At 49.4% G+C, this 17,534-nt stretch overlaps 1 protein-coding gene across 1 annotated transcript; it reads left to right on the top strand.

The window, feature by feature from the left end:
- The first annotated feature begins 3,018 nt into the window (after positions 1–3,018).
- FBXL16 (F-box and leucine rich repeat protein 16) lies at positions 3,019–14,380 on the top strand. Its single transcript, XM_053470867.1, has 6 exons — positions 3,019–3,218; positions 10,298–10,996; positions 11,451–11,959; positions 12,455–12,539; positions 13,140–13,203; positions 13,397–14,380. The coding sequence occupies exons 2-6, from the start codon at positions 10,310–10,312 to the stop codon at positions 13,543–13,545; spliced, it is 1,494 nt and encodes a 497-aa protein (XP_053326842.1). The 5' UTR covers positions 3,019–3,218; positions 10,298–10,309; the 3' UTR covers positions 13,546–14,380.
- Positions 14,381–17,534: the final 3,154 nt, after the last annotated feature.

Here is a 17,534-nt window from a genome sequence, read left to right as displayed (position 1 = left end):
AGCGGGTGAGGAGGGAGGGATGCCGTGTGAGTTTGTTTCTATTTTAGGAAAAGCCCCCCCCCACAACCCCCCCTTCCATCGCCTTCACCAAAGAAACCTGATGAGACTCTTAAATAATCGAGCAGGGGGAGAGAGGCGCAGGCGGACGCGCTCGCTCGCAGCATCCTGCTGTTAAAAGGTGTCTCTGGGGCAGGAAAAACAGATGCTGCCGGGGTCCCGACAGCCTATCAGAGGCCGCGACGGGGACCGCCGGGCGGCAGGGGACAAAAAAAAAAGGGTTTCTGGGATAATAAAAGGCTTTTAAGGAAAAAAAAAAAAAGAATAAAGTCTTCTTCCTGCCCTTAACCCTTCACTGTTTCACCCCTCAGGCACTACAGGGGTTACTGAACCCCAATATCGTACTAATAATAATATTAATTATTAATCGAATGATATTGAGTTTAAAAAAAAAATATTTTTTTTATGATTTTAAAGTTTTTATTACATTTTAAGACCCGCGTGAAATATCTTTGAAATAATCGCAGCTGGCGAGTTTAACGCTTTGCCATCGGCAAATTATAGCCGGGCGACCTATGACAGGAGATCGTTATATTTGTTTATATACCCAGCGGGGGGGGGGAATACTTAAAAAATGTATAATTTTACCTTTAATTCTAACCTATTTTTTTAGCAATACTTAAAAGAAAAGTAATGTGTGTCGATTAAAAAAAAAAATTAAAAAGATTAAATTCTTAAAAAATTCCTAAAAAAAATCCATTCAAAATTGTTTACTGTATGATTTAACTGTCGATAACCTCATGTTTTTAAACATTATTTACATTTACAGGAAGGATGCGATGTATCCGGGGGAACGGAGATATAAACTAGAATATAAACTAGTGCCGAGTATCACTGGGGTTATTTTTGAGGGTCGTATTCATTAAATTACATTGTTTGGGGAGGATTTTATAATTCCGGTTACTATGGGAACTATTTAAAATATATTTAAAGCAGAAAAAAGTTTATTTTGTATAAATAGAATTGGACTTTAGAGGGTTTCTGGGGACTGGCCGTGAGGCCGACCCGGTCCGCCATGTCTTACGCATACCTGGGAACTCTCAGGACACACCCACTGCCCTGCCCACTTCCTGCCCATACACCACCCACTAAAGCCTTTGGCTGCCCCTTCACAAAGCCGGTCCCCCAGAAGAGGAGGAGCTCAAGGTAGCGTACCCCAGGTAAGCTCCTACGGCAGTGTACACTGAAACTCCTCCCCTAACTGCCCCAATAACTGCTCCCTGTAACTCCTCCCTAACTGCTCTTATAGCCCTTCCCCCCAACTGCTCCAATAACTCCTCCTTTAACTTCTTTGATAGCTCCTCCCCTAACTGCTCCATTAACCCCACCCCTGTCGCTGAGAGGTATTTAAATGCTTGCATCACTTTAATATTTGCCCGGATCTAGCAGGTGTGCCTGCCGAACCCTTCCTCGAGGACCCCGGCCCCTGAGGTGGGATCTTCTGGGGGCAGGAAGGCTTTGAATTATATATATAATATTTTTTATTAATATAAATTAATAAACGTTCCAGGACTCCGGGGGCCGGACTGGGGGGCGAGGAGTCCTGGCAGTTTAAGGCCAGGGCAACCAAATGACACGCATGCGTCCATCAGCAGTGTCAGTTAGTATGTGGCCCTATCGGCCCCTGGTGCGGGAGGATTAGTGTAAGAACAAGACGCCAGAATCTAACACTAGAGGGTCATAGGATGAGATGGAAAGGAAGGATGTTTTATTTCACTGAGAGGGTGGTGGATGAGTGGAACAGCCTCCCAGCAGAAGTGGTAGAGGGTAATACAGTGAGGGTATTAAACATGCATGGGATAGACATACGGCTCCTGAATCTAAGACGAGACCAACGACTGATTAAGGTTTGAGTCGAGGTGAGCAGAGTGGATCATTTTCCCTTTTTAACCCTTTTTGGGCAATTTATTCGCTGTCTGCCCCCTTGGTCGGGGGGGGGTTCCACGCCTTTTAAAGCCCCTTAAGATGAAAGCAGGAGAATGAGGAAGTGACTGATCGGGGGTCCGGACGTGCCAGGAACTTGTCTCGGGCACCATCACATGCCCAAGCGGTCCAACCGCCATCCCTGCTTCCCCACGGCCAGTCCCGTCGCTACCATCCGGCTGAGAGCCGCCCCCAGCCAAGCGACTTGATTTCCAGCCCTTATGGAAATCGTTCTTTTTAACCCAAAAACTGAATTTTAATTATAATAATATATCTTTTTTTATAGCTTTTATATGAAATTGTATGTAAAGCGGGTCAGTGGGTTCCTTAGCATGAGTAGAGTAGATTGTAAGCTCTTCGGCACAGGGTCCCCCATCTGCCTGCGTATTGACAGCATCCTTCCAAACGGACCCCGTGTGCTACAACAAACACAACCCAACGCGACAATGTATCACGCGTCCGCATGCTGCACGGATTAACCCCTTCTCGTCCAAGGGAAAAGCGTTTGCGAGCGACAGTCATGTGACGGGTACCTTAAACCCACAAACAATTCCTGTATTGCAGGGGAGGAGGGAACGGAGACAGGCGAGAGGGAGGAGGTGGAGCGGGCAGGGAGAGAGGGAGAGCGAGAGAGCGAGCGGGAGGGAGGAGGCTTGTCCGGAGTCATGAATTATTGATAATGATGCTGAGGGCCCTTTAACCGGGGATACATTGTGACACGGAGTGTGTGTGCGGAATAGCGAGCGAGACGGTGCGTGTGTCACCGAGGGTGGGGGATCCTCCGAAAGCAGCCGCTGCCGCTGGGGAACGGATGCCTTGTGGCTTCTCCCTTGTAGAATGTGACGGCGCGGGCTTCTCGTCGTAGGCTCCTTGTTTGTTTATTTATTTGTTTATTATTTATTTTTGTTTTCCTCCATTTTTCTCTCCTTCGCACCTGCGAGTGACATCAGCTGCCCCCTCCCCGCCGCTGCCGCCGACTGCCACACCGTCCGTCGCCGGGGTGAATCTGGGGGGGCATCGGGCGGCCCCTGTGGATGTGGGGCGTTCTGGGATATGAGATGCTGCCGTGACCTATTTTGGCTGGCGGTGGTTATTTTTTTAGGGCGGATTTATACGGCGATCGTCGCCCCGGCAGCCCCGGTTGGGGTAATCGAGGAGGTGAACTTTGCCATCTAACCGGCGCCGTCCTTCATCACCCCCCAGGCGGAATGGCATGAGCCCCGGAGCCTGACGGAAAGGTAGGAGACCTGCGGGACTGTCCGGCTACGGGGTGCTGAACTGTATATTATAACAGGGACCCCCTCCTAATACAGAGAGACCCCCAGACCCCCGGCATACGGGCCTCTCACCCCCTCCTAATACACAGACACCGGGACACAGACCCCCTTCTAATACACAGAGACCCCCAGACACCCACCTCTCACCCCTCCTAATACACAGAGACCCCCAGACACCCGGCATACGGGCCTCTCACCCCCTCCTAATACACAGAAACGGGGACACAGACCCCCTTCTAATACACAGAGACCCCCAGACACCCACCTTTCACCCCTCCTAATACACAGAGACCCCCGGCACACGGGCCTCTCACCTCTCCTAATACACAGACACCGGGACACAGACCCCCTTCTAATACACAGAGACCCCCAGACACCCACCTCTCACCCCTCCTAATACACAGAGACCCCCAGACACCCACCTCTCACCCCTCCTAATACACAGAGACCCCCGGCACACGGGCCTCTCACCCCTCCTAATACACAGACACCGGGACACAGACCCCCTTCTAATACACAGAGACCCCCAGACACCCACCTCTCACCCCTCCTAATACACAGAGACCCCCAGCATACGGGCCTCTCACCCCTCCTAATACACAGAGACCCCCAGACACCCGGCATACGGGCCTCTCACCCCCTCCTAATACACAGACACCGGGACACAGACCCCCTTCTAATACACAGAGACCCCCAGACACCCACCTCTCACCCCTCCTAATACACAGACACCGGGACACGCGCCCCCTCTTAATACACAGACACCGGGACACGCGCCCCCTCCTAATACACAGACACCGGGACACGCGCCCCCTCCTAATACACAGACACCGGGACACGCGCCTCTCACCCCTCCTAATACACAGACACCGAGACACGGACCTCTCACCCCCTCCTAATACACCGGGACATGCGCCCCCTCCTAATACACAGACACCGGGACCTCTCACCCCTCCTAATACACAGACACCGGGACGCGGACCCCCTCCTAATACACAGACACCGGGACCTCTCACCCCTCCTAATACACAGACACCGGGACACGGCCCCCTCCTAATACACAGACACCACATTTGTGCCTCTTAACTTCTCCTTGTCCTCATCACATATATCTTCATTCATTCTTTCGTGTATAAGGGTGATAGGTGTTGAGCTTCTCTGCTGTTTTCTGTTTAGACGCCATGAAGCTGTTACTCATTTTTCCGGCACCATTTGTATTTGTAAAGTAATTCGAGTGTCACTTGGCCCATACTCAACCTCCTTCTAGCCGGTGCCGAACCACCTGAGCGCCCAGGAATGATTGCTGAACCCGGCAGGGGTCGGATCCCCCGGGACCGTCCCAAATAACCTCTGGGGCATCATCTGCTTCACGAAGCAACCTGTCACACTCTTGGTATAAATCGTATGAGTTACGAGGCGTCTCTGCCGAGAACGTCCTGCCGATCCCGGGTCCTTCTATGAAGTCTATGCGATAAGTGATAAGGGGGCCGATCGCCTCAGTGCATTGGTGACGTGTTACTCCATATGAAACGGGGGAGAATCAGTAACTTTCTCTCTCTTGATAAATGTCGCCCGTAGAGTTATCTAGACCCGAAGGGCTTCACCAAAGGGAGGCCATGGTTCCCGGTCACATGGGTTTGTTTATTAAACTCTTGGTGCTTGATGATAAAAGTGGCCAATAATTTAAATAAAGGGTCGATGTGGAGAAAACTGAAGGCGAGCCAAGCCAAAGAGTCTGAGCCTTCTGGCCACAGGGCTGCCCTTTGGCAGGAGATAGCAGGGCTCCTGCCCCGGACCCCGCACCTAGGAGGCCCCTGAAGTGCTGCTGCTTACTGCTCTCCCTCACGCTCGTGGTCTTTCAGGCGATGAGTGAGGAGGAGAGCGGAGATATGATGTCATCACAGTGTTCTTCTCGGACCTGCAGAGGCCACAAGCGTGCGGGAGAGCGGGAGCCTCGCTTTCCTTTTCGTAAGGGCAAATGGGACCCGAAAATTCTCCTTCCCTCAGCCTCGCAAACCATGAAGGCAGCCGTGTTGGGCAGAGCCGGTGTATGAGCCGTGTCAGGCAGATAGATGTCCTGGGACTGGCAGGATACTGTGAGGACCATCAGCCGATGGACAAGGTTGACCTCATTGCTCCAGAGAGACCCCCCCAGACACCTCACATAACTGCACCCAGTTCCACCAACCCAACAGTCCAGAGCTGTAGAAACAAAGACCCCAGTACTACCCGCAACGAGGGATTGTTGCCCTCCCGCATCTCACTGCACATCGGACGTTGTGACCTAATTGCCCCCCCAAGGCCCGTGAGTGTGAAATATTTTGTAGTCAATCATAATAACTCCAAGAATCTGTTGTGTTGGCGGAACATCCATGTTGGTGGAGCGCCAGCCTCCCCGCCTGTATCATTTTTATCTCCAGTATATACGTTGATTTACTGTTTAAAGTTTGGCTCTGGATACAGGGGGAGGAATAAAACGCTCTCTATAGACCCTCTCCCTGCTCCTCCCGGGAGGTCCTGCCACGGCAGCCGAGCACCCGGTTATCAGATCTTACACCGGGTTGGGATGGCCGCCATGACCCCATCTTCCCTTTCATTCATGGGCTGTCTCCACGCAGCCCTCCGCAGGAAGCGGATCATTACCGTGAAGTCTACGGCCGTCACAACTTCCTCATTTAAAACGAGTAATTACGCAGCGGGCTCCCCGGGTTTAGTTTGCGGTCTCTCTGGGGAGGAGGAGAAGGAAGGAACGGCTTCACCCGATCCATCTGATACGGAATCAATTTTAACGATTTTGTACTTATCGGTATCTGGGAGGTGGATTTTTAACTAGAAACGCTCCATTACTACGCAGCTACAGCCCTAGGAGACAAACCTCGGAGGTCTCCTTCTACCCTATTGGTGGCACCTGCATGCAGCTGAGCTCTGATTGGTGGCACCTGCATGCAGCTGAACTCTGATTGGTGACACCTGCATGCAGCTGAGCTCCGATTGGTGACACCTGCATGCAGCTGAGCTCTGATTGGTGGCACCTGCATGCAGCTGAGCTCTGATTGGTGGCACCTGCATGCAGCTGAGCTCTGATTGGTGGCACCTGCATGCAGCTGAGCTCTGATTGGTGGCACCTGCATGCAGCTGAGCAACATCAATGAATCACACCAACATGGTTTAGTTTGCATGATGGGCCTTGTAGTCAGTAGTCTTTTGGAAGGACGGAGATCATGGAATTTAGAAGTGAATTAACATAAAAAGTTCTGAATCTGGATCAATCAGCAGGAAGATTCCCGTGGTTCCCATGGCGATTGCTCCATATTTGGGCCATTGCCCCACAATCTCTGTTAATAAATAAGGGCTCTAATTTTCAACTTCAGTAAAAAACTTCAGTAAAAAAAAAAAAAATGGCTGGGAAAACAGATGAACTTCATGTCATTAATGCACCTTTACAACGTCATTCTTTTCTTTGCTAAAAGCCACATTACCGGGATTCCACGGAGGAGAAACGAGTTCATTCATTTACACCAGAAAACGCGGATAATTCCGACTTTTGCCAAATACAAGTTAAAAGAATCCGAGTTATGGAAAAAAAAAATCAGTTCAATATTCCATTAAAAATTCATCCGCACAGAGAGCCTTAAAGTCATCGGTGTTTGGTGAATGGGCCAATTAATGGGTAACCTTTAACCCGACGACCAATAACAGCTAAAAGGTATCGACTAGCATTTAAACCCAATTTACAGAATGGAAAAATATATTTTATCTATAAAGTAAGAGACGGGGGAAGAATTTAACAGTGGCACCACTCACTTCCTGTTCCGTCTTATACTGGTTTCCATTCCAGGAAGTGCTCTTAAAGCCAAGCGCAACGTAAACCATGTCCTGCTTTAGATTCTACAGTATTTTTTAAACAAAAAAATGTTTGTTTTTTTACTGAAATAAACATATAGCCGCAGCCAATCACACGCATGCTAGTAAGACATGTGTCAGCATAGAATAGGTGGGATTGGCTACTGATGCTTTCATGTGATTGGCTGCTGATTTCAGAGGAAGGTCAGCTTCTATTGACTAGAATGGACGTTCTACCGAGCATGTGCAGGAAGTGTACTGATGAATGCTTCCTGTTTGCACTGAGGCAGTCAGGGGAGGAGCTAAATGAGACGGAGGTCTTGTTTTCTAACTCCAATAACTAAAGAATGCCTGCACCGATTTACATGCAGTAAAAAGCATCGGAGACCGCACAAAATCGACTCTAACATGTATTTTCAAAACAGGACTGTTGTGTTCCTTTAAATTTGGTTGAAAAAAATATAAAATACAAGAAAGGAGGCAAAAAATACAAATTCCGGGGAGCCTTTAAATGTGGTAACACATTTTTTTAACTAACTACTTATTTCTACATTCGTAATATAAACATTATTTTCATAACACAAACAATATGTTCTAAAAATCCAAATATTTAAAAAAATAAAATATCTCATGTATATAAAAATGAAGTAAACAGCTGTTTGATGTTAAAATAACATCACAAAAAAACCCAGCCACTCCTCAGCTCGCCCGTTTAATAGATTTTGTCAGATTTTGGAGAGTCTGGACATCACATCATCCAAAAGTTTTTTTAAACGTTAAAAACTTTATTGGCTAATTATTTGTCATTGCACCTTTTTTTTTCCCTGCTGTTTAAATTCAGTCTGGAAACTTCTGTTACATAAAATGATGTCACTTTTACACTTTCCGAGCAGACAGAACAAAAAAAAACTGTGAAAATGTATTATGCGAAAAAAGATAGAAAGAGGAAAGAGGGAAAGAGACGGCGATATAGGTCAGACTTAATTAGTTCTACAAAACGTGTGTTTTCTGCCACCTATTTTGTCTTTTATGTGAATTTGATGTTCTGGACGCCCGCTGCGGGTCCTTTCACCGGCTCTCAGCAGCCTCCAGACAAAGCCTTAAAGTGGAAACGTTACCTGCGGGTCTTTTAGCCGAACGAAAAGCTTTTATTACAACTTTTTGGTTGTTTTTTTTTTTTTTTTTAAACCAATTTATTTTATTTATTTCATTTGGTTTAAATGTAAAGGATTATTTTACTCAGGGATTTCGGAGGCAGCCTGTGGCAGAGCCAGCATCATCTGTCCCCCCCCCAAAACCCTTAGAAAGGCTGCCTGAACCAATCAACAGCAATCAGCAACTTAGCAATAGAGGAGGAGTTAACTTCTTGCCATCCATCACCCCCTGTCTGCCCCCGGTTGAGGATCAGCCCCTGTCTGCCCCCGCTTGGGGATCACCCCCTCTCTGCCCCCTGTTGGGGATCAGCCCCTGTCTGCCCCCAGGTTGTGGATCACCCCCTGTCTGCCCCCGCTTGGGGATCACCCCCTGTCTGCCCCCTGTTGGGGATCACCCCCTCTCTGCCCCCTGTTCTGGATCACCCCCTGTCTGCCCCCCGGTTGGGGATCACCCCCTGTCTGCCCCCGGTTGGGGATCACCCCCTGTCTGCCCCTGGTTGGGGTTCACCCCCTCCCTGCCCCCCCCCCGGTTAGCCCACTTCGGCCGCCCCGCGTCCCGGACGTCTCATCTTTCTCCATAATCCTCGCAGATCGTTCCGTTTTAATGAATTCATCGCTCGGGATTTTTATTTTACGATCGATCGGCGTTCGATAGGCCGGTAACGCTGTAACCGGGGATCCTTTATTCACAAATCACAGCGCGTGGGAGACGTCCGTCCCGCACCAAATAATAATAATAATAATAATAATAATAATAATATAATAATAATAATAATATAATAATAATATAAAAATAATAATAATAATAATAATAATAATAATAATAATAATAATAATAATAATATAATAATATAATAATAATAATATTGCATTCCGCGCGTCACGTAGCCGTCCCCTCTGTCCAATCATTACGCTTTGCATTAAAACTATATATATATACTGTATGTGTGTGCCACGGGGCAGCCATCTTAACTTTATGTTCTCAGGATCTGCAGGATTATTCCTCCCCATTGCTCCTCTGTTTCTGATTGGTTCCGGCAGCCTTTATAAAGATCCACTTTACCACTTCTGCTGGGAGGCTGTTCCACTTAGACACTTGGGAGTTTCTATTACAAAACAATTAGGCCATTGTCGATGTAAGTGTCCGATTCATCCCATGATGCATTGTAATGCATTGTCTTTTCCTCCCCACCCCGCCTGTCTTTACTGCCCCACTATTCTCCCCCACCTCATTGCCCCCTCCATACGCTGATCCTCATGTTGCCGGGAACCATGCTACACCGAGTAATGTTCCAGGTGGGGTCATTGTTAGAGAGCGGCGGGGGGTCTCAGAGCCGAGCGAAGGGCCCCCCACTGGGTCCCATGATCTGCCTCTAACAGCAGCACAAAGCGGCTCCGGGACGCGAGGGATCACAGAACGACAGCCTCATCAACCAGAACCTGCCGGCAGATCGGCCCCATCTGGCCCCCGGTCGCCCGCTTCTCCTGCTGTAACGAATCAAACCTTAATCAGTCGTTGGTCTCGTCTTAGATTCGGGAGCCGTATGTCTATCCCATGCATGTTTATTCCCCTCACTGTATTAGCCTCTACCACCTCTGCTGGGAGGCTGTTCCACTTATCTACTCCCGACATGCTTGAGAGAGAGTGTGGTGGGGGCCAAATATAGGATCTGCCCCAGGTGCCAAATACTCGATATACCCTTGCTGAGGGTGGGTGCATTTACGGCAGCAGGGAAGTGGGTCACCTCCATCGAGTAACTGTTGTTGTTGAGTCATTTTGATGGTAAATATTATCTAGAAGTTTGACTAATAGTAGTTTGACAATCAGCTGTGGAGAGCTGGAGAGAGCCGGGGAGAGCTGGAGAGAGCTGGGGAGAGCCGGGGAGAGCTGGGGAGAGCCGGGGAGAGGTAACGAGTTACTTGGTAGATGCGATAGAGCCGAGAGGTTGGTGTCCGGGGCATCTCTTGTCTCAGTGGTGATCTTAGGGTGGATCTTGTATTTTTCGTGGTGTTTTAACACTTTGTGCTTCTTTACCTCCCCAGTGAGATTAAAACATGTCTACCACGAGTACCGGAGACACCAAGGGCCAGTGCTTACCGCGCAACGGACTGGTGAAGATCCCCGGCCCCACCAACGGCCTGGGCTCCGCCAGCATCACCAAAGGAACCCCCGCCGTCAAGAACCGCATATGCCAACCGCCCTCCGTCCCCTCCATCCTCAGCCAGGCCTTCCCCAAACACCAAGAACATGTCGGCCCCACTGCGTTACCCGTCCTGCCGCCACCTCCCACCCACAGCATCCCGCTGGGGCTCAGCCCCGGGGAGGAGACCCCGCCGAACCCCTGCCTCCCTTCTACGGATCGCTTCCAGGGGCCGGGGATGGACTGCCAGCTGGCCCTGGACGAGAAGATCCTCAACCGGCTCTTCTCGTACTTTTCGGCTTGCGAGAAGTGCGTCCTGGCGCAGGTGTGCAAGGCGTGGAGACGGGTTCTGTACCAGCCCAGGTTCTGGGTCGGGCTGATGCCGGTGCTGCACGCCAAGGAACTTTACAACGGCCTCCCCACGGGGGAGAAGGAGTTCGTCAGCCTGCAGGGCTTCGCCGTCCGGGGCTTTGACTCCTTCTGCCTCGTCGGGGTGTCCGACCTGGACATCTGCGAGTTCATCGACAACTACCCGCTGTCCAAGAAGGGCGTCAAATCCGTCAGCCTAAAACGGTCGACCATCACCGATGCCGGTTTGGAGGTAAGCGGCGCGGAGCGGCAGGCCCCCCGGGGGCCGGTGCAAACGATTAGGTTCCGCTACGTAAAAGGTTATATACAGAATATTTTACCGTACACGAAGCGCATGGTTCCGAGAGGACTCTAAAGTCTCCGCTGGCCACCAAAATCCAATCTCAAAGCTTTAATTCCTCATCGCGCGGCGCTGCGGTATATGGTGGCGCTATGTGAATCACGATTAATTAGAATAATTGCAGGAATTTGCTTATTTCATATTTTTAATTATTATTTGAAGAAATAGGGAAAAAAATTGAATCTGCATTCTTAAGATGATCATTTCTGGAGATCCATTTGCCCCCCCGTGGCCATTCTAGATGACCTCATAGCCCTGGAAGGTTTGAGTTGCCGTTAGGGTTATTGCCCCCCGCAGCCGTGTCTGGGGTAACTGCTGTAGCTTCTCCTCTCTTCCTCCTCTTCAGGTCATGTTGGAGCAGATGCAAGGAGTGGTCCGTCTGGAGCTATCCGGTTGTAACGACTTCACGGAGGCCGGGCTGTGGTCGAGCCTCCACGGCCGAATCACCTCCCTGAGCGTCAGCGACTGCATTAATGTGGCCGACGACGCCGTGGCTGCCATCTCGCAACTCCTGCCCAACTTGGGCGAGCTGAACCTTCAGGCCTACCACGTAACGGACACCGCGCTGGCTTACTTTACCGCCAAGCAAGGGCGAGCCACACACACGCTGCGCCTCCACTCCTGCTGGGAGATCACCAACCACGGAGTGGTCAACGTGGTCCACAGCTTGCCCAACCTCACCGTGCTCAGCCTCTCCGGCTGCTCCAAAGTGACAGACGACGGGGTGGAACTGGTGGCAGAGAACCTGCGGAGGTTGCGTGGTCTCGATCTGTCGTGGTGCCCACGAATCACAGACACGGCGCTGGAGTACATCGCGTGTGACCTGCACAAGCTGGAGGAACTGGTGTTGGATAGGTGTGTGGGGACTAAACGAGGGTGATGAGCATTGGCCAAAAAAACCCCAAAAATTAATGAAATTCTCAGGTGGCTCTTATTTATATTAAGAAAAATGGTCGGCGACTAAGAAAATGGTGGCCAAGTTGGGGAGACTACCCCTTTATCTAGTGACTAGGTTTGTTTAAGTGAAAAGTTATTTAAAATTAAGTTGATTTTAATTATATGTTCCTGACAACGGATACAAATTAAGGAGCATTTTAGAACATTTAGGGAAATTTCACCGCTCCCAAAAAGGTACCTGTAGTAGCATGCGCTGGTTTTACCAGATCGGGGGATCCATTTTTTCGAAGCACTCTCCCTTGAGCACTCCCTGAGCAGGATGATGTTGCTGATCACAGCAGGAAATGTCTCTGCGTGCGGCAAAGAAATGCTTCCCTCATCCAAGGATGCACGTGCGCTCTCTAATATCTTTAGCAAGCGTTCCTTATGCCGCCGTTACGTCTCTCCCCACAGGTGCGTACGGATCACAGACACGGGACTCAGCTACTTGTCTACAATGACATCGCTGCGCAGCCTGTACCTCCGCTGGTGCTGCCAGGTAAAGGAATTAGGAAGGGGCTGGGCATCTTTTAAAGTAAATAACCCCGGGGTGGGGTAAATTTAGACGGTGATCATCCATTCCATGATTAGTTATTAGTAAACATTTACAGTAACGGTTAAAAACCCACATGGAAAAAAAAACCGACCTATCGGTGCCTGTTTTTTTGTCACATGACATTTAAGTGTTCCTGGTAAAAGTAATGAATAATCATTTTTTCTCCCTGATTAAAGAATTGTTTCTGGGAAGGATTTGGGGAATTAATCACTACCAGGAATGATGATTCTTACGCCGCCTTTAGTTATAAAAAGCGCTGAACGGCACTTCCGGTTCCAGGTGATTTTAGAGTTATTTACCACTAGAGGGCGCCAGAGTCTCACCAATGTCACAACTGTAGCAGCACACAGATTTACCACTAGGGGGCAGGATAAAAACAGGTTCCTCTTCAAAACCAACGTATAATAATACGTTTTATTTTACGCAATAAACCAAAACCCGCTTCTTCGGTGTGGGATTTGTTCCTCTCACTGGCGGGTGAGGTCAATTCTAGTAAAATTAGGCAAAAAATAAATAAATAAATATGACGTCTCTGTGTTTCAGGTGCAGGATTTCGGACTGAAGCATTTATTGGTGATGAAGAGTTTGCGCCTCCTATCCTTGGCTGGTGAGTCCAGTCTGTTATCAGATATAATTCATTCATTACTTTCCCCCGCGCCCGTCATAAATCATTCGCTTCGTTTCCATAAACCGGTTCCATTAATTGATACAAAAGGTCTTCCTCTTGGAAACATTGTATAGCGAGAATTCTTCCTTATGGTTCCAAATATATAAGAACATTTTGCTCTGTTCTGTTTCAGGCTGCCCTTTGCTCACTACGACCGGCCTGTCAGGCATTGTCCAGCTACAGGACCTAGAAGAACTCGAACTAACCAACTGTCCTGGTGCTACTCCGGAGCTCTTTAAGTATTTCTCCCAGCACCTTCCTCGGTGTGTGGTCATCGAGTAAGAACCAGAAAGCTGACAGCCCCGACTTTTGAAGCCTTCTCCTCCGACTCATTCCCAGCACCGACCATTCAATCGGAGACTTTGGCATGGAGGGGGGGACAATACCCCACCGGCCGTTGACTGGCTGACACACAAGGAGCGCAAGATCCTGGGAGATATTTCACACTCCGGTTTGTGAAGACCTCATTTCATGTCCCGAAGAAAAGGGTTGTATATTTCCCACGCATCATCTCTTGTCTTCTCTGTGGTGGACTGTTCTGAAACTCACGCGTAGAGCCGGCTCCCATCCGAAACCCCCATCAGCATTCTGTAGAAGAATCCTATGGCGTGAGGTTGCGTGCAGCACGTGGTTGGAGTGTCAGACGCCGTTATGACCATGGTGGTCCTCCATACTTTGGTTCCTGAGATGATTATTTTTAGTTGGGTCCAAGAGTCACAGTACTCCTGGATCTTTTGGAATCTGACGTACATTATGGAGGCCTATGGCGAGAGGAAGAGGTTGCTTTAGGTGTTGGTGGATCGCGAGGTATATAGAAAGTCCAGGAGAAGGATCTGCGCGCTCGTTGGCAAATTTCTTTTACCTACCTTAGGATAGAAAAGTCGCCTTGCTCCTGGAAATCCACGTTGCGTCCTTGGTTGACGGTTTACATCTCATCCTTGTCGACCTGATTTCTACGTGGCTTGTACATTTTAACACTCGTGGCTTCCCCTTTGTAATTGCTAACAAGGTCAGTCGTTCCCGGATCACAAGAAGGAACGTTTTCCAGCAGCTCGCTCGACACATGCGGTGGGTCAAGTTCTGAAGGAACTGGACAGTAGAGTTTTGAAGGCAACATCAAGCAAGCACCGGTTGGAGAACATCCAGGTTTTGACGGGTTCCTGACCTCTAGAAGGAGATGTGTCGAGCTGTGTTGGATACAGTAGCCATCGGACACATAAGAAGGGTAGAGACGCGGACACGGTGTAGGTTTATTGACCGGAATGACGTCAGGCAGCTAATGCCTTGTACAAACCTTTGCTTGGATAGAGAGAGAGCTGTCCCTCCTCTCTCCCACATCTTCCCGGCTTGCCCCAGTGCCTGTAAATAACTGCCCCTGCTTGAATCTCAGCTTCCGTCGGGGAGAGATGATGGAGGCTCCGCGTCTTCATCCATCCCTGCCCAGCGTATGCAAGAAGCCATGTGATTTCTGTTACATTCTCTGCTTCCCGAGATAGTAAACCCATGGTCCGGGGGTCCCGTTACGATCTGATTAACCCCGTCTCATCGTCTCGGCTTTTGTCTCACTGTGTAACTAAAACACTGGATCTCTCTTTCTTCATAATTTATTATTATTATTATTGAGGAAGCTTCCGGTCTAAGTCATCAATTTCATTTTATCTCCAATTTTTATTTTTTTAATTTACTAGTATATACTATTTATATAGCCACGCTATCTCTCTCTCCGTCCCTCTCTCTCTCTCTCTCCGTCCCTCTCTCTCTCCGTCCCTCTCTCTCTCTCTCTCCGTCCCCCTCTCTCTCTCTCTCCGTCCCCCTCTCTCTCTCTCTCTCTCTCTCTCCGTCCCTCTCTCTCTCTCTCTCTCTCTCCGTCCCTCTCTCTCTCTCTCTCTCTCTTCGTCCCTCTCTCTCTCTCTCTCTCTCTCCATCCCTCTCTCTCTCTCTCTCTCCATCCCTCTCTCTCTCTCTCTCTCCGTCCCTCTCTCTCTCTCTCTCCGTCCCTCTCTCTCTCTCTCTCTCTCCGTCCCCCTCTCTCTCTCTCGCTCTCTCTCTCTCGCTCTCACTCTCTCTCGCTCTCTCTCTCTCTCTCTCGCTCTCTCTCTCTCTCTCTCTCCCTCTCCATCACTTTCTTCTGCACAGTCTGTCTCGGCATATATTGAGTCCTTTCTGGCATGTCTCTATCATCCCGTCCTTTTGCCATAGTCTCTTCTTCTTTTAGGAGAGTCCTGTCTATAGAACGATCTTGTGCTGTCCCTCACCATGCTTTGAATATATTAAAAAAATTACCATAATTCAATCTTTTCAGCCCAAGGAATACGGCCAATGGTCTCTGTTCGGGAGGGTTGGCGAGTTGGGTTTGGCAGCAGCGTGGAGGACGTAGCTGTTTAATAGCCAGAGGGAAATCCCAAGAGACAGGTGAGTCTCTGGATCGGCCACTTGGCCGCGTCTCTTTGAGGCAGCGCTGGTTGAGTCCCATCATTGGCGATGACTGTACAGTTTTCGGTGTCCTCCTGATTTTCAGCCATTTGAGCAAAAGGACTTTGGAGCTTCAGGGACAAGAAATAAAAATAAATTAACCCTTTGTCCACACTGCTCCTGCCGGTGTGGGTCTGCCTCTCTGGTGTCCACACGGTCTTTGAAGTCACTTCCAGCCACCGAGCTTTCACAAAGTCCCAAGGAAGGCCTGTTTATCGTGGCTTAGCGTGAGGTCCTCTGAGCACCAACTCTACATAGACCATTAGATCCCCAACCTGTCCAAAAGAGCCACAGACAGCTCAGAACCCAACGTCACGGGGTAAATGCTATTTTGGGTCCTAGAAAAACCCCATTGAGGACCATACATTGAGCTCTCGTCAGCCGAAGGCCCACCGGGCATTGGGTCTGGGTGCCACGTGGCCGGTCCAGGCAAGATACCTACTTGTACGGGGGCAGATCGGGTCATGCGATGTCCGGCTGGATGCAAATACAACTTCTGGCCACTTAGTCGCCCCCAGTCCGGCCCTGGAACAGACAATCAGTATAAAGACCTTTGTAAATAAGAATATATAAGAACGGATCCTATCACTGTGATAATACACTAAACAATCGCCATGTAACACAGGGCTGTCCCGTTACCCGCCCCGGATACATCTACTACCCCCCCCCCGGCTACAGCTACTGCCAGAAACCAGAGCCCAAACTGGATCCATTAACGATTTAATGGGGCTGACACTCAAAGGGTTAAACTGCCTCCAAACAAGTTATCAACATCAAGGGCATTTGGGGTAAAATCCCACTGATTGACTTGAGTGACTGCTGTAAGATTATACACGCGGCATCCTCCATAACGTTCCGAGGGAATTCCCCATAAAATGCACGTTTCTGCTCAATAAAAAGCAATATTTATTTACAACTCACAGAATCCAGATAAAAGTTTGTGTAACTCGGCAGAACCGCGGGGTTTTTTTAATTGGTGTTTCCCGTGTCGGAGCTTTAAACAAATCTCACAAATCTGGCTACTGTCTTTTTACTTTACTGAGAGGGTGGTGGATAAGTGGAGCAGCCTCACAGCAGAGGTGGTAGAGGGTAATACAGCGAGGGTATTAAACATGCATGGGATAGACATACGGCTCCTGAATCTAAGACGAGACCAACGACTGATTAAGGTTTGAGTCTTTACAGCAGGAGAAACGGGCGACTAGACGGGGGCCGGATGGGGCCGATCTGCCGGCAGGTTCTGGGTTATGTTTCTAGTTATTTCACCAAATCGCACAATTAATTTCCCAATAGGCCGGTAAGTTGGGGTTTCTGTGCCTGTTCCTGCCCTAAAAAAAAGGGAAGCAGACGCCGGAAAGAAAATAAATCCCACGCCCTTTACTGGCCCTTTAAGCTGCGCGTGAAACGGGAAAGTGGTAATTCCAGCCCTGTCCACACGGGGGCGCCAGGAGCGCACACACCGGCCCGGCCCGGGGTCGCCCCCACGCTGTGCTCAGCTGTTGTGCTGTCTGGACCCTCGGCGCTCCAGACACGGAGCAGAACACGCGATTACAGCGGGGATTTTACACTTGTGATGGTGGGAATCACGGGGCGTCACGGAGCCGCAGCCAATGAGAATGCGAGGATATTCCCCGCGCTACCGGGGAGGGGTGGGGGGTAAATACACTTTTATTGCCCCAAACATTCTTTTGCTAAGAGCTTTGTGCTAAGATCCAGGCATTTAACTCCACATCACTGATGTTACTGCGCGTACCCATGATTTAGATTGTAAGCTCTGGTGGTCGCAGCTACTCATAGCT

Source organism: Spea bombifrons, chromosome 7 (genome assembly GCF_027358695.1).
Source record: "Spea bombifrons isolate aSpeBom1 chromosome 7, aSpeBom1.2.pri, whole genome shotgun sequence".
In the NCBI taxonomy this organism is placed as follows: Eukaryota; Metazoa; Chordata; class Amphibia; order Anura; family Pelobatidae; genus Spea; species Spea bombifrons.
This window is presented reverse-complemented; position numbering and strand designations above follow the sequence as displayed.

Bases quoted from the DNA above. Each gene is read 5' to 3' on its own strand.
- FBXL16 (XM_053470867.1), top strand. From the start codon at position 10,310: ATGTCTACCACGAGTACCGGAGACACCAAGGGCCAGTGCTTACCGCGC. The intron at 10,997-11,450 runs GTAAGCGGCGCG...CCTCCTCTTCAG, and splicing joins TCACCGATGCCGGTTTGGAG to GTCATGTTGGAGCAGATGCA. The intron at 12,540-13,139 runs GTAAAGGAATTA...TCTGTGTTTCAG, and splicing joins ACCTCCGCTGGTGCTGCCAG to GTGCAGGATTTCGGACTGAA.